At 47.1% G+C, this 16,198-nt stretch overlaps 1 protein-coding gene across 6 annotated transcripts in view; it reads left to right on the forward strand.

The window, feature by feature from the left end:
• Positions 1-246: 246 nt before the first annotated feature.
• FAM102A (family with sequence similarity 102 member A) overlaps positions 247-16,198 on the forward strand; it is a 49,048-nt gene continuing 33,096 nt past the window's right edge. Inside the window, exons 1-2 of one of the 6 annotated variants that reach the window (XM_037879565.2) lie at positions 247-501; positions 1,366-2,123. In XM_037879565.2, coding sequence (XP_037735493.1) covers positions 1,978-2,123 — 146 coding nt within the window. In that variant the 5' untranslated portion in view covers positions 247-501; positions 1,366-1,977. Of the gene's footprint in view, positions 2,124-16,198 lie in introns of all 6 variants that reach the window. The other 5 variants (XM_037879564.2, XM_043530119.1, XM_043530118.1 and 2 more) reach the window with 5 other exon arrangements.

Raw genomic sequence — 16,198 nt, forward strand, 5'->3', positions numbered from 1 at the left:
CTCTTCCTCTTTTTCTCTCCCCACCCCTTCTTCTTCTTCTTCTTCTTCTTCTTCTTCTCCCTCTCCCCCTCCCCGTCCCCCTCCCCCTCCCCCTCTCTTGTCTGTCTCCTCTTTCCCCCTCCCCTTTCTCTTTCACCTGAATCAAGAAGAAAGGGGATGGTTTTTAAGAAGATTGACAGTTACCTCCTCCAATCACTAAGCCCCTAGGCTCTTTCCTTCCTCCCCCTAACCGTGCTGTAGCAGCCAATCCGAATCCAGGGCTAGGAGTCCGTCCTTTTGCCTCGGCCCAATCCGATGGCGCCGCTCTCCTCCCCGGCCCCCGTGGGAAGGAAGAGCGGGGGGGGAATGTTGTCTGGGTTTTCGTATTCTCGAAGCTTGGCGGGCCCGCGGGGGCCTGCCACTCTCTACGCCATTGGCGTGGCGGGCGCACTTGGCGTAGGCGCGCTAGCCGGGGTTGCGGTGCAGGCGGGCGGCGGCGGCTCTGCGGGGCGCGGGCAGAAGGTGAGAGCGGGGCCGGTGGCGGGTCCCGTGGCCGCGCCGTCCACCTGACGCGGGCGCGCTTCGCTCACTGTGCAGAGGCGCGGCCGGCCGAGCAGCACCGGGCCGGGAGCCCGAACCGGGCCGTGGCGGGCGGGGGCCCCGGCAGGATCCGAGCTGCTCCTGCCGCGGTGGCCCCTGACGAGGCCGCCGTGGGCGGCGGGGACCGGGCTGGGCTGGTTGCGCGGGGAGGCGGAGGCGGGCAGAGACCGGACTCGGCTCATCGCATGTATCAGAGAAGCCCAGCCCCAGCGTGGCCCGACCCCCTCGTGTAGACAAGGCGCTTGCAGCCGGCTCCCCTTGCAGCCGTGTTTAGTCCCTGGGCTTTTGGTGGGTTGAAGTGGGCACCGTGGTGAAAATGGGTCCGGCCGCATGAACTTGGCTGACGTGAGGACTCGCTCTGGTGCCCCTGACCCGGCGCGGGGGGGGACGGGACGCTTTATTATTCGCGCTAGTTGGAAAAACGGAGAAGAAAAATTGCAAGTTTCGGGTGTGTGTGTGTGTGTGTGTGTGTGTGGAGAGGGTCAAAATACTGAAACTTCCCAAAGAGCTCTGACTTACCCCCCCCTCCCCCCCCCCCCCCGAATTTCACCAATATTTCTTCCCGGTTTTTCACCAGATCAGCTGTTAGACTTGCCTTCCTTTGTACAGTGCTTTGAGATTTATAGATAAAAATCGTTCTAGAACAGATGAGTATTAAACACTTCTTCCAAAATAGAGAGCAACCCAGGGGCAGAAAAGGGGGAAAGGGATCTCTGAAGCGGGCTAACTGGATTCCTCCTCCTTAGATTGCAGTGAGGTTGAACAGAATCTTATCCACCTAAACAGGTTTCAGAGGAGGAGCCCAGGACTGGGCTGGGACTAATTTACTCGTTTCCCTCCCTACTTGACATTAGAGACCTGTTGGAGCAGTAGCAACAGACAGCAGAGACCTGTGTAAAGTAGTCGCACAAGGGGAGGAGACTGAAACCGAGAAGCCTTGAATGTGCAGTCTGCAGACCTAGGATTTCTTCAGACAGACTAGTTCAAGATGACTTCCTATCAGAGATGGTTTCCGAAGGGGGCCTGATGGACACAGAGCACCACAGCCTCTAAACAGGAGAACTGCAGGCAGGGGAGCTCCTGCTGGTCTGGAGCTTGAATTTTTCCCCTCCTTTTCCTCCTTGGAGATGTTCCAGAGGTTTACTCTGTCCTCTTCCTCCTCACCTGAAGCCTGCCAGGGCAATGATCCCACAGCCAGATCCGACCACCAAAGAGAGAAGAGGATTGTGCATTTAAAGCTGGGCGGTCATTGCAATTGAACTGAAATTTACGCTCTCCTTCTTCCACTCCTGAAATAGCTGCCTATTCCTCTGTTTATCTGTGTGCATTTTGAGAAGCTCCTTTCTGACTCTGATTTTGTTGTTCTGCGTTCCTGGACTTTTCTCACTGAGCCTGCCCATGGCTTTCCTGATGAAGAAAAAGAAGTTTAAATTTCAGACCAGTTTCACCCTGGAGGAGCTGACTGCTGTTCCCTTTGTGAATGGTGTTCTGTTCTGCAAAATCAGGCTGCTGGATGGAGGGGACTTTGCTAGTTTGTCTTCCAGGTAAGAGGCTCTGTGTAATTCTCTCTTCTCACCACCCTCATACTTCTCCTTTCTTGGTTAAATTGTGTTGGACTGAGTTGTTTAGTATGTTGCTAACGCTTGCCTGCCTCTTCCACGTGATTTTAATAATTCTGGTGCGTGCCATTTCTCTTCTCCCATCGGGACATAGCCCTGAGTCTGGTCTTTGTTGACTAGCTCTATGTGTGTGGCCTCTGACCAGAACTGAATTGAATTCTTCAGCTATTGGGAGGTGACATTTCTGAAAGATACTGGGGTCTGATGATAACTTTGGATTACAAGTCTCCCCCCACCCTCCCAAAAAAGAGAAAAAGCTCACACACGCTTCATATGAAAGAAATAACCAAACAGTACTTTTGCCTAATGAGAAACTTAACTCAGTAGAAAATTGCATCTAAACTGATCGCGTGAACCCTGCTCAACTTTTCTCTCCCCGTTTGCTTCTGAATTACTGTCCTTGGTAAGGGTTGAAATAGCTTGCTTTGCATTGCAAATTGCCATGCAAAGGAAAACGGCTGCCTGGAAGTTAATGTTGTTAGTTTTAAAACCATGGTTTATCTTCTCGAATGAGTGCTGTTGAACCTCCTGTTTGCTGTAACCTTTTTAATGGAGCGAAACACTGCAGCAATAATGTAATCTGTAACATTTGGACCACTTCTGTAGAATTCTTTTATAAGGCCCCTTTCCCATTGTGGGTTGGCTTGGATTCTCTCTGCCTGCTTGGGGGGTCTTTGTCCCCACTCTCACTACAAACTGCTAATCAAAATCTGTTTTGTTGCCAACTATGCACATTGATTATCACCTCCTGCTATGCAAACACAAATTCCAAAGCAGCCCTGGACTTGCTGTCTTACTGCCTCAGTATGGTTAGGACAGCTTTCAGTTGTTTTCAGAATCTGTTTTTGTATTAACCCAAGAGTAATTAATCTTATTTAAAGGTAACTGTTAGTGCCGCTTGGTCTCCAAAGGCTCTTATGGCACTGTATACTGAGAACGGTGGGAGCTGTTCCATTCTAGGAGAGAGGGTTTTTACTGGCCAACTGTAATCCTTTTCTGCCTTGCAAATATGTATATGTGTGTTTGAGCAACCCTGCAGCAGAGCACCAAGGCCTGACTTTGCAGAAGTGCTGAGCACCCTAACTCCAGTTGAAGGTCGTGGGAGCTGCTGCACCTCTGGAAAAGCACACCTTAAGTGAGTTCCTCCCAGGAAAAAGTCTATCAAAATAACTCTTCCTTGCAATTTTCTCCCCTGTTAGATCCCTGGGTTTGGTAGAAGTAGCTTATCGCAGGAATTTTAGCTGTATGTGAGCTCAGGAAGGAATTAACCCCTTTATTTCCTAGATCAGCTCATTCATTAGGAAACTATTCCAGGTGAACTTGGTCTCCCAGACTGGGTTTCAAGCTCTTTCCTGTTGTCCTAGAAAGCAGGTTGCAGGAGTGCAGGTTTGGTGCTACTGCCAGCCTTGTGGGTTGGCATTTTGGGTGGTTTTTTAAGCTGTTTGAGGTTCAGGAGTTTTCTCAGCATGTTCAGGTGCCTGCAGAGAAATCATCTGTAATTTAAACCAAATGCATACGTTACTGTGACTCTGCTTGATTGCTAATAAACGAGCAAAAGGGGAAGCTGGATATTGGGTTTGCCTTCCTTCCGCTAGCCTGTCTTTGGTCTAACTGAAAGCATGTGGGGAAACCTGTTCCTATTAGAAAAGTTTCTAGGCTCAGTGGTATTAATTCATTTGACCTCTTCCAAGACTTAGTCTCTTACAGTCTCTCTAATGGTAAGAAATGGTGATCTAGGAATTTCCAGAAATAGGGTTACCATGTACTGAGAATCCCCAGACTTGCCTTTACTTAGTTTACTGCCTTTTCCATTTACTGTGACCCTTTTAAAATTCTAAAGATTTGGGGAAAGACTGGGGGAATTAAGGGAGATTCTATCCATGTTGAATTGGAAGTTTGTATGTGACTAAGAATTTAGCTAGAGTCTGTGATTGGTTTTTTGGCACCAGAACATTTCCAAAAGAGACTGGAATCCAAGGTGCTTGCTGGGGCAAACCATCTGGTGTAACGGAGATTCTTGCTGTGTTGATTATGGTGTGGTACACACCCACGTACAATTTCTCAATGCTGACTGTCATTGGTAATAGAATGTCAGGTACTCCCTTCTACAGAAATTTTTCATGATTGGGCAAGTAGAACAGCTGCCACTGCTCTCAAACCATGACTTTTCCAAAAGGAGAGAGGTGGAAACAACATCTGGGTAAGGAAGCCTGTGTACCACAGGGAAGACTTATAATGGATTTTAAAATTGGTTTAGCTGAACCAATTTTAAAACCTGTAAGGAAATTTCCCAGATTAGGCCAATCTTTGATGTAGAAGGAGCCCTCTTGGGGTTTCAGTGGAAGAATTCCTTCTTTTGGAACCTGACCTGCAAAAGAGACCTCTCTCCTGGTATTTGCCATGGACTTTTAGTTAAGAAACCCATGGACACAAGGGTGAGAGTTCAGGGAGGAAGCATATATGATCAGTCACTCAGTAGCATTAACTGGGTCAGATTGATATGACCAAGCAGTTTAATTACCCAAACTGTGAGTGAAGGAGAAGTTAGGAAGCTTTATTCCCATATCCCAGCAGGATATCTTTGTTCCAAGTTTGTTCCAACCTGAACTGCATATACATGTTACTGTTCCATACAGTAGAGTTGGATGGAGGCCTCTCCAGGTTGTGGGGCATGCAGATTCCAGCCAGAGAATGTTAACGCCCTGAGGCCGGAACCCCCTCCTTTAACTGAAACTGTAGCCAGTAGCTCCACTGGCTGAGGCAGAAACAAACCAGCCTATCTAAGAGGGGAAACTGTCCAAAATGCATTATGACTTAACGCGTTTAGGAATTCAGAATATCCTGGAAAAGCTCCAAGTCCCGTGAGCGCTTCCAGCTGGTTTGGAGTTCTCATTTTCAGAAGTGTGCCCTCTTACGCACACGAGCTGGCTTGGCGGTCCACATTAGGCCTTGGTGATCTTACAGTATGAACCTGCAAGCTGTAAATTCCTTTTCACATTTCCCCCTGTGATCAAGTCCTCTCCTAATACAGCCTGGAAGAGTCCTGTGAGGATAAGACTTATCTTATCAATGTCCATTTACAGTGCTCTGGCAGGATGACCGGCTATTGTTCTGTGTTGGTTGAGTGCTGTTTAGTTGGAGTACAGAACCTGGTGTTCATGAAAGCACTGTTTTTTAGAGCCAGGCGTAGGGCAAACAGGTGCTCTGCAAGTTTTCCCACACAGCTCTACCAATATGCCTCTCAGGTATATACTTCTAATCAAGGTATTTAAAAATCGCCTATCACCATTGTATCAGACTGCCTCCCAAGTATTCAAAATAGAAATAAAGAGCAGGGCACCAACATGATGTATTCATGGCCACTGATCTTTCTAAGCAGATCAGCTGCTGCATTCCCCTCCTCCAGCTTTTCCAGGGTGTGTACCTTCCATCTTCAGTGTTGCAATGGCCTAATCTGGAGATCTCAAATGCATAGATCACCACAGCCCACTCTCTCTTCGATAGGATCAGCTCAATCTTCTAGCCACTTGCAGGTGGAAGTGGACCTCCCCGGGGCGACATGATCAGCCAGTAGCACCAAGAAACCCAAAAGGGACAGGAAGGCTGCACACTGACGTGAGAAGTTGAGGGCTAATGAGTTATTCAAAATACAGACAACATCACCACAGCGTTGTCTGAGTTGTGTGATAGCCAAATGCCCCTTATCCAGGTGCTGATGTTGGCTATCCATTCAGAAAGCTGGGGGACAGTGCTGTCTGCCTCTGATGTAAAGGAGCTGCAGTACCAGGTGTCATCCACCTATGGCTGACATTTTAGCCCGTGTGGTTTCACTGGCCCTCCAGTAGCTTCGTACTGGTGTTGAATATTATAAGGGAGAGGATTGAGCTTTTAGGGAATCTGCAGCTGATAACTCTTGAGGTGGAATGCTTGTCCATAATTATCTGGGTTCTGCAAGAACTGAGCCATTTCAGGGAATTTCCATTCGTCCCTGGAGGAGGAAAATCTCATGCACTTAACCATTTATCTGTTCTGTTAAGTTCAGTTGATGATCATAGTTTTGGCTGGTGTAGCATATTAGTTTGGTTTCCTCTGTGCCTCCAGCACAGTGGTCCCCAAACTGTGGGGCACGCCCCCCTAGCGGGGAATGAAGGAACATTTGGGGGTGTAGTGGGGCCCACGCCAACCCCTATGGGGGGGTGGGGAGGGAGTGCCCCCTAGCCCTACTCTGCCCCAGCTTTGCTCCAGCCTCAGCCCCTGGCTCTGGACACAGCTCCAGCCACAGCTCTGGCCCATCTGCAGCTCTGCTGCTGGACACAGCCCCGGCTTCGGACATGGCCCCAGCTGCAGCTCTGGCTCCAGCTTCTGCTCCCGGCCCCAGCCATGGCCCCGCTCCTGGCCACAGCACCTGCCCATGGCTCTGACGGGTGGGGCATGATCAGAGTCCATTACGGGTAAGGTAGGATGTGACCTAAAAAGTTTGGGGACCACTGCTCTAGCGCTTGAACTCTAGCTTAGGCCAGGGAACTAATTTTTTTCCTCTTTCTTTCTTCCACAACTTAACAGCTGCTTATTGGCAAGCTGAAGTGGTGGAGTTGTGATCCGGGAAGAGCTGACCCTGTTAGGGTGGTCTGGCTCATTAGGAGGCTTTTCAGTGCTGTAGGTTGGGCTGAGGAAGTTGCTGATGTGGAGTCTTATGACTTTCAGCTAAGTGCTATAAGAATGTAAGGCCACTTCCTCTGCTGACTGCAGTGTTCACAAACTTTACCCCAGAGAAAATGAAGGCAAAGTAGCTGGACTTTGGAGATGCACTTGGTGCAGCTGATGGTCCCGTGTGAGTTAGGATCTGGCTCTCAGTGTAGCTGTGACTTTCTTTGCTCTTCTGGATGAAGAATGAGTTTGCTTTAGATCAGTGCTACTCAAAGTGGTGGTCTGCGGACCGGTGCCGGTCTGTGAGCCATCGGCTGCCAGTCTGCATGCACATTGGGGAAAAAAATTGCAGGTCCCCCACATCAGAACTCCTTCTCCCAAAGTATACTTGAAGCACTTTACAGCTGTCCTTATATGGCACCACTGAAATGCAGCTGTCTCTGGGGTCAAAGGGAATACAGTACACAGCAGAGGGAGATGCTGAAGTTTGGGCAAGAACGTCAGGGAAACCTCTGCTTGTATAAAATGTGCCAAGAGATCTTCCATGTCCACGCAGAGTAGCCAAGACACTTTTTTTTTTTTTAATCAAGGTCTTGTCTGAAAGAGCAAAATGTGGTACATTGCTTACAGTTCTTCAGTGGATGAAGGGCTGTCTCAGTCCTGCTGGGATTTAAACCTGTTTCCACATAGTCTAGGTATGTCAGACATTAAGTTCAGGGAATTACACAATCACCTTCCATAGCTAGTCCCTGCCGGCATGAGCAAAATAATTGTCTATAATGATGGGAAAGGATGGGGGCTAAATTCTGCCATAGGTTATTCTCTTGAGATCCCACTGACTTCTGGGGTGCAGGGGTCTAACTGAGGGCAGAATTTGGTTCTAGTTGTAGGGGTAGCTGTTTGCGTAGTAGAGCTTGCTTCATCCCAGCATCTGCAGGAGCATGCAGCAGGGTCATTTCTGAAGGGCTCTTGCTGCAGGCATAGCTGGAAGTAAAGGCCTTCCCTGTGTAGAGACAAAAAGCTCTTTATACCACCGAACAACATCACCAGATACAGGAGTTTAGGACAGCTGGGGGTGGAGCTGTGGCCAGGGGTCAAGGCTGGGGACCGGAGCTGAGCCGCAGCCAGACTGCAGTGGGGGCCGGCAGCTGAGCCCACGGCCAGATGAGGACCTGCTCCCAGCCTCAGCTCTGGGCTGGGAGCGAGCCAAGGCCAGGGGACGAGGCTGCTGGTGGGGTTGGGGACAGGGCCAGCCATGGGGCAGAGAGCTGGGGACGTGGCTGTGGGCGGGACTGGAGCAGAGATGGGGGCGGGGAGGGGCTGAGTGGCGCGCCTTCCCCACTCCCTGTAGGGGCTGGCCCCGGTTCTGCCACACACACACCCCAAAGGCCGCAGAGTTTGGGGGCCTCTGCTTTAAGAGTTAGAAAACAATATAGAGAGAAACTAAGTTGTATAGACAATAGAGAACAACTGTCTTCATCTGAGGTTTGAAACCCAGTGGAGTCAATGAAGTAGGGAAAATCCAGATAGCAAGACCTATAGAGAAGTCTTTCTCACTGACAGAGGTGAGGTGGGAGTGACAGAGGAAACCAGTGCTGGAGAAAGAGTAAGACACAATGGCAAACTGTTGTGCGCTAACAGCAAACAGTCAGGTGTGGTGCCATTCTCCAAGCTACCTTGGAGCTGCTGTGTGTTTACATTACATTTTCTTCATACTTTCTTAGCCTGTGGTTTGTATGCCTGTGGCTCGTACACCTGCGGCATCTGACCTAGAGAAACTTCATTTGGAGCTGTTGCCTAATGCTGAGCCAGTCTGTTCCTGTTGTAGGTCACAGTTGCAGAATTCTGTTAACCTTTTGCAAAACGATGTTAAAACTTTCCTGCTCTGGGGGCTGTATCCTGTTATCTAAGGATAGTCCTGTAGACGCCATAGCTCTGACTTCCTGTCCTGCCTAGTGCCTCGGAAATAGGGTTCTGTGGCAGAAGATGGAGTGTGACTTTATTCTCTGTAACTGACATGCCGTGGAAAGCTCCAGTAGACGTGTTGGGACAGGGATCACATTCCCCCCCCTTTTCTGATCACTGATCCTGCACCAACCGTTGCTCTGCCAGCTAATACTTACAGCCTTTCCCATATGAATTTGAGCAGCCCATATTTCAAAAATTGCCCACTAGGAATAAATGCTCTACAGTGGGGGGGAGGGAACCTGTGGCTCTGTTTAAAAAGTTGCGGTATCCTCTGTCCACTCCATTGTGGATTTAGGCCCAATGCAGGAGGTGAGAGGGGGGCACAGAGCCTGGGAGATAAATCCTCCTTCCCCCTTCCCTTTGAAGGTTTGTAACTACCCTCCTAAATAGAGGGGAAGGAATAACCAGCTTTTGGCTCATCCCTCTTTGTGAGTTGTAATCTGTTTGAGCAATACATGTGCGCCTTTGGGACCCTGTGGTTTTGGGGCACATCTGTTGGTATTTTAAGAGGGTAATAGTTGCCCATGGCAAACTGTTCTAGTACCGGTTTCTAGATATATACCGGGGAGGCTTATATTTTATTGCAGGAAATTGCATCTGCTATTTCAGAGTATTCTGGGAAAGAACACCCACTTCTACTCTTCGAAATCAGAAACCACTCTCCCTTCCCGGCAAGTCTAAACATTGGCATGTGTGTTTGGAGCACCTCAGGCATCCAGGCTCCCTGCCTGCTTAACTGGAGAGGATCATGTCTGTGGGAGGATGAAGATGGCTATGTCTGGATATGCAATCTCCTGTATCTAACAGGATTCATTCGGCGTGCTTCCTCGTGGCTGCATTGCTGTATGACATTAGAAAATTGGGATTTTAAGTTCCTTTGAGGTGGATAAAAATTGTAGCTTTGATGGCTCATCGCATACTGGCCCATGATCTTATTGAGTCCATCCTGGACCCTTAATCTGGTAATGCTGTTTTTCTTTGGTATGGGCCTAGGACCTCAGACCAGTAATTTAACTGTTACTGTGAGAGGTGTCAGTGCCTTGTCCCACCCTCGCACATCTGATTTAGAGAAACTCCCTTTCTTTTCCTGCTGACTTTTGCTCTTTGCCCACGTCTTACTCTGTGCACCTGCTGGAAGGCATAGTGTATATCACTGTTATCACTGAGTCAGGAGTTAATGTCTTCGGTACCATACAGCTGGGCTTTGAATCTCATTTTAGTGGTTTGGTTTGAAACGCACTTCCCACTAGACAAACAGTTGCACTTGTGTTCAGAGGAGGAACAACGTTGTTGTTCTTTATCTGTAGACTGTTGATGAGCGAGGAAGGAATTGTTCTGCTGGAGCTAAATTTGCTGATTTCCTTGAAAGTCTTTGTTTTCCTATGCTTCTTGTGGGGTCACCCCTTCTAGATGTGTTGATGTGGCTGAGCTGAGGAAAAAATGAGGGAAGTGAGATGGGATGGGATATGGAAGTGAGGAGAGGGAAGGAAAAGGAAGCACAAGGAGACTTGAGGTCCCTTTTGGTAAAGATCCACATTAAGAAACATTTTGCCTCTCTTGCCCTTCCCTCCTTTTATCTCTGAGAAGCACAAAATGCAGGCAGCTGAGTTTCTAAAGTGTCTTATAAGTGAGTGATTCCTTGCCCTCAGTGTCTGTGGGACCATTGCAGCTCTGGGACTGACTACCTCAGCCCTGTGTCTGTCTTGCCAGCTGCCAGTCCATATGGGGAGGGGATGATGAAGGGAAAGCTGCGTTAGGGTCCTGCCACCATAGCACCGCCCTCTGTATCACACTCCCACTGCCCTAGTGGGCTGAGAGGCAAGGGGCTGAAGTCAGATCCTCCATGTGCCAGGAAGCAGAGACTGCCTTGGGCCTTGTCTCCTGGCCCTGAAGCTAATTGAAAGGATGTTGGCTGTGCTGAGGGTAGGTGCACACTGGCCCTGCTCTAAAATAATCTGGCTCTAGTCTGCAGCCTAAGAGAGAGGCTAGGATTGTTGGTAGCTTGTCTGTAGCTGTTAATCAACAGGAAGTCCTCTCTCAAAATAGAGTGGAAGTGGGTTTGTGTTGTGGGAAGATTAAACATATCACTTTCACTTTAAGAATAAAACTTCAGAAGAAACAAAACACAAATGTTTCAGTAGCAGCTCTCTAATGGGAATCTGATAAGTGACTATTTCTGCTTTAATCAGTAGAGACCCCCTAGCCCACATGCTGGGATGAAAGATTCTCTCTAGTGTATGCCTAGGTGTGTACTTGCACTGTAGTAGGAAGAGGCTTGATGTGTGACACACCCCCTCATTTCAGTTCTGTAGCTGGAATGTACTTTGTGGGTAAGACTGCTACAGGGTTCAGAGGCTAAAATGAAGCTTGACAAGCCTTCTAGAATTGCTTTTCAACTAGCTTGTTTTTCCCTTAGCTTTTTAGCACTTGGGCTGAACTTTCCAGGACTTGGGTAATGGCTACAGCCACATTACAACAAAAAAGGGTGTTTGTGTTTTGGGCTTGGAGGGTGGGCAGAAGAATGGAAGAGCCGGGTGTCCAGGATTTTCAGTGGGTTCACTTCAGAATGGATGGATTTAAATCAACTTTAGTCTTGTTTTGCATTTGTACTCTTCAGTTATTTTCTTAGAGCTGTTGCTTCTCATTGCTTGGTAACCATTAAAATGTTGATTTGCAACTAAATAGAGCCTCTGCACTAAATTTGGTGTTAGTTTTTGCTAATCAGAATTCCCTATTTACACACTTATTTAAGTGTTTCTATAGCTTAACATACATGTATTCCGATTCTTAACTTTAATCCTTTGTATTATGGTAGACAATGGTCAATGATGGATTTCTTATTTACTGGATAATCTTTTTTTTTTTTTTTTTTTTAATTTACTTGTGACTTGTGTCAAGCTGCATTTGGATGGAAACTGGAATTCAATTAAATTCACACACAAAATGGTTTTTATTAGTTAAATAAATCTACCTAAAATGTGCTGGATACATAAGGGAAAAAAGTATGTATCAAAATATGTCTTGTGTTTTAAAACTGATTTATTAAACAAAGGAAGTATCTGTAGTTAGTGAATTGAACTGATTGGTTCTGGTGACCGTGTTCTTTGAGATTTTAGAACTAGTAGATCTCATTGTCTCAGACTTCATTTTTCTTCAAAAAATTGGAAGAGGGAAAATGAGACTTCCTGCTCTTTCAGCTCCCAGTCCATTTCTGAACTTCGAATGAACTAGTCATTGAACTAAACTAGCTGAATAAACTGAAATGAAGAAAAATAGCTGCAGAAAAGTCTACTGCTGTCAAAACCTGGTTTAGCACTTCAGCAAACTGTGGTAGCTGATGCTTAACCAGTGACTTCCACCAGTTCAGTGGTTTGACTCTTTACAAGTTTGCTGTTCAAGTTTCATTGTTTGAATATTTATTGTTTATTGTGTTGGCGTGCAGTGTGAACAAGCGTCCTGCGGATGGGGTAGAAAGGTGCTGCTGATGTACTGTGGTGTGGACTCTGACCGTGCACTTGGGCACCACTTGAGAGTGACTCAGGATGGAACATGCCCAGGAATGTCAGGGTGTTCCCTCCGGACTGCTTTTAATAACCCTGGGTTTGATTTCAGGCTCATAATGCTGATACGTCCTGCATTAAAGACTTGAGCCAAATCAGTGGCTGTTGAAACCCATTGTGTTGGTGGAATTACACCAGAGGTGAACTTGGTTTTTCTTAATTTCTGAGGTCCATTTATGCACAGAGAGCTTTTTCTTGTATATTTGGTGACGTAACAGCAACATCTTGTATGCTGCGTAATAGGAATACGATCAGATGTTTCCCTGTTGGACTCTCCCTTGCAGCGTTTCTTCAGCAGGAGCTGAGTTTAGTCAGCAAGAAACTGACCCCTAGAGCATCTCCAAGTGATCGCTGTATTTATGAAACTTTTTATTCATCCCACAAACTTTGTCCAGGCTGTTCATAGCTAATGCTTACTAAATAATCCGTACAGCTTGCGGAACTGGGAAATCAGCACATCTTTATTTTTGGATCCTCTCTTTGCTACTAGCAAAAAATTGCTAATAGAAGATCTGCTCTGAAAACGGAGATGTAATCCACTTTGTCCATATTAAGCACATATACAGGGTCATCTTGTAAAGCCGGGGTAGCCAAACTTACTGTCCGTCTGAGCCACATACGACAATCTTCAGAAGTTCAAGAACCGGGTCACACCTGCTGGGAGCCAGGGGTTGGGGCTTCGGTCCTGCTGAAGCCCCGAGCCCCGGCAGGTGCGCCTTACAAGGCCTAAGCCCTGAGACCCCACTGGGCATAAGCCTCTACTGCACCACCCCACTGCAAGGAACAGGTCCTGAGCTTCCCCCCCTCCCGCCATCTAGTGGGTGGGGAACGTGGGGAGGGGACCCATGGTAGGCTCCGTGAGCTGCACTTTAATGGTAAAAGAGCCGCATGTGGCTCGCAAGCCACAGTTTGGTCACCCCTGTCACGCAAGTACAGATAGTCCTCCAGCACCTTCCCACAATTCCCCCCATGTGCCCAGAAGGACAGACACATTTAATCACAGTTCACTAGGAAGGTAGCGTAGAGCAGTTCAGCTTACCGCAGCACACAGGAACATGGAATATGCTCCCCAGAAGTCCTAGCAACACACAGGTGTGTGCAGCACCAGTGAGGACACAGTAAATCAAGTGTGGCTTTGCCGTGTGGCTGTGCCCACCTAGGCTAGACTAATCTGAATGATCTGACCTGTGTGCCAGTCACTGGAGTTAACGGTGCAGCAAAGACCCTAATTCCTTGCTCTCACCAGCATAGTCCATCTGAATTTGCTTATAGGAGAGTAGTAACTTGGTTTGGGAGCACAGTAGGCAAATTCTTCTTAGGCTGGTTGGAGCTGTTGCAGTAGCTATCAGAACAATGGGAGTGGGAGAAGGGGGTAGTGTTTCAGTAGACGATCAGAATTAAAAAAGGTGTATTTACCAGTGTTTAAGATACACATCTTTCATAGACTTGTATCTCAGTAACTGAGTGTCACCCGCCCAGCAGCTCTCATTAGTCATATCTTCTCTGGGACTGCAGCATAAGCTCAGTTTGACTGACTCTTCTATTCTTGTGATATTTCTCCTTCTGGCACGTATTCCTGGCCTCTGGCCAAAAGCAGTTCTCGTTGTTTCTGTAGATGTGGCAATAAGACCTTGGGTTTGCATTTTTACTTCATGTTGGTCTTTGGTTCTTCTTTTATATGTCGGTCTTCACCCTCCCTCCTCCCCCCATAGCCTTTGTCTTTCCTTCCTGTGTTATCTGATATTTTCATTAATGACTTGGATAATGGAGTGGAGACTAGACTTATAAAACTTGTGCATGACACCAGCCTGAGAGGAGTTGCAAGCACTATGGAGAACAGGATTAGCATTACAAATGACCTTGACAAATTAGAGAATTTGTCTGCATCCTTAAGATCTCTTTCTACTGTCTCTTCCCTTAAATCCTAATAGAAGTTTTGTGCCTATAGGAAGGCCTATAAACACCTTTTTCTATAGGGTTTAACTATCAGCTGTAAGGTTTTTTAGTTTTTGACTTATAGCAAACATCATATTGAAAGTGCTGGCATCTTAGCATATTTCACTTCTAAGCCAGGGGTTCTCAAACTGCATTGCACCGTGACCCCCTTCTGACAACAAAAATTACTACATGACCCCGGGGGGGGGACACAACTGAAACCTGTCTTCCCAGGTGGGGAGCCAAAGCCTAAGGGCTTCAGTCCCAGGCAGGGGGCCTGTAACCTGAGCCCTGTTGCCCAAGGTTGAAATCCTTTGGCTTCGGCCCCGGGCATTGGGGCTCGGGCTTTGGCCCCAGACCCCAGCAAGTCCAAGCCAGCCCTGGTGACCCCTTTAAAACAGTGTCACCACCCACTTTGGGGTCCCGACCCACAGTTTGCCAACTGCTGTTCTAAGCTGATTTTCTTTCAGCAGTTTTAGTTCCTAGATGCTATGAGCAGTTGAGGATATTTTCTTAGTTTGTACCTCTGATTTCAGGGACAGAGAATGTACTGCAGGGTGTGTTAAGGGTGTTTGGAGCTTGTAGAATGACCGTGCGATATCCTATGGAGTGTACTGGAGGCCATTTACTTAAGAAAGGGGTGTTTTTTGTGGGGTGCAGGGTTGTGTTAATATGCCTTTCAGTTTGGCTTCCTGACAGTAGGATTTTTTTCTCAGTTTGGACAAGCAAAATTAAATTATTTTCCACCAAATAAGGTGCTAACGTACAGTTAGAAACTCCGTATGTATACATTTGTAACTAGGGGTGAATGCCCTGGAGTTCGCTTTACTATTAAGTGTAGCTGCAATCCCAAATCCCATATTAGAAATATCACTCCCCTGACTTGAAACAATCTACCCTTCCTCAGTACTAATGACCGTTTTAGAGAGTAGTAACTTTTCAGTAAAAAGCCATACTTAAGATTGACTTTTCACAGTTAAATAAAATTGAGTCAGCAAAGGACCCCCTTCCTACACAGAGCAATGGCAGAAGTAGGTGCTTCATTACCTTTCCAGGGGATTTCTCGGTCTGGTCTTATTGTGCTATGTTCTGTCACCTTCTCTCTGGTTCTGTTGGTTTCTGCTCTAGTTCTTTTCCTTCACCTGCCTTTCCCAACCCTGGCACTACTTGCTCCGTCTGGTTCCATAGAGAAGTTTGATCCTGACTGTTGTCCATCTCACTTTCTCAGCTGTCACTTCAATTCTCTTGGGTAACTCCTTTCCTATTCAGCTTCCACTAAATCTTATTCCTGCATTCATCCCTTCTCCAGTTAAATGAGTATCACCCAGACTGTTCTGCTTATTTAAACTGCGGTAAATCAAAGCTCGCTTTCTGCTTCAATTTCCTTTTAAATCCCACTGAACAGCAGAAGAAATAGAACCATCCCAGGGATGGGGGAGAATTAAGTAAGTAACTTTCGTAAAGCACTTTGAAAATGTATTTGTCATAATTTGCCTTGATCCCAAAAGGGCTATCGTAGCTTGTTGAGCAATCAGGTTTAGCATTTGTGTTGTCTGTGGGTAAGTTGCCTTAAAGACAAGACATTTGTAGCCTGGCATTAATATGAGTGACTGAATGGACAGGGGTGGGTTTTTAGGGGATGTGAGTAGGCATGTTAATGTACGTATGTGACTGCAGTTAATGAACGTATGCAGCAGGAGTAAATGGGTTTGGGAATTCAGGAGAGAGTGAGTTTTGTGAGTAGGTGGATGTGGTGACCCATATGAGTGAACTATTTACTTGAAACATTTTTCATGGAACGCCCAAATACTGCTTTTCTCAAACAATAAACATTTGCTTACTGAGTCTTCTCTGAGTAACAAGGGTTTATTTACATCATCTGTCTCTGAG

This window comes from Chelonia mydas, chromosome 16, assembly GCF_015237465.2.
Source record: "Chelonia mydas isolate rCheMyd1 chromosome 16, rCheMyd1.pri.v2, whole genome shotgun sequence".
NCBI lineage: Eukaryota > Metazoa > Chordata > Testudines > Cheloniidae > Chelonia > Chelonia mydas.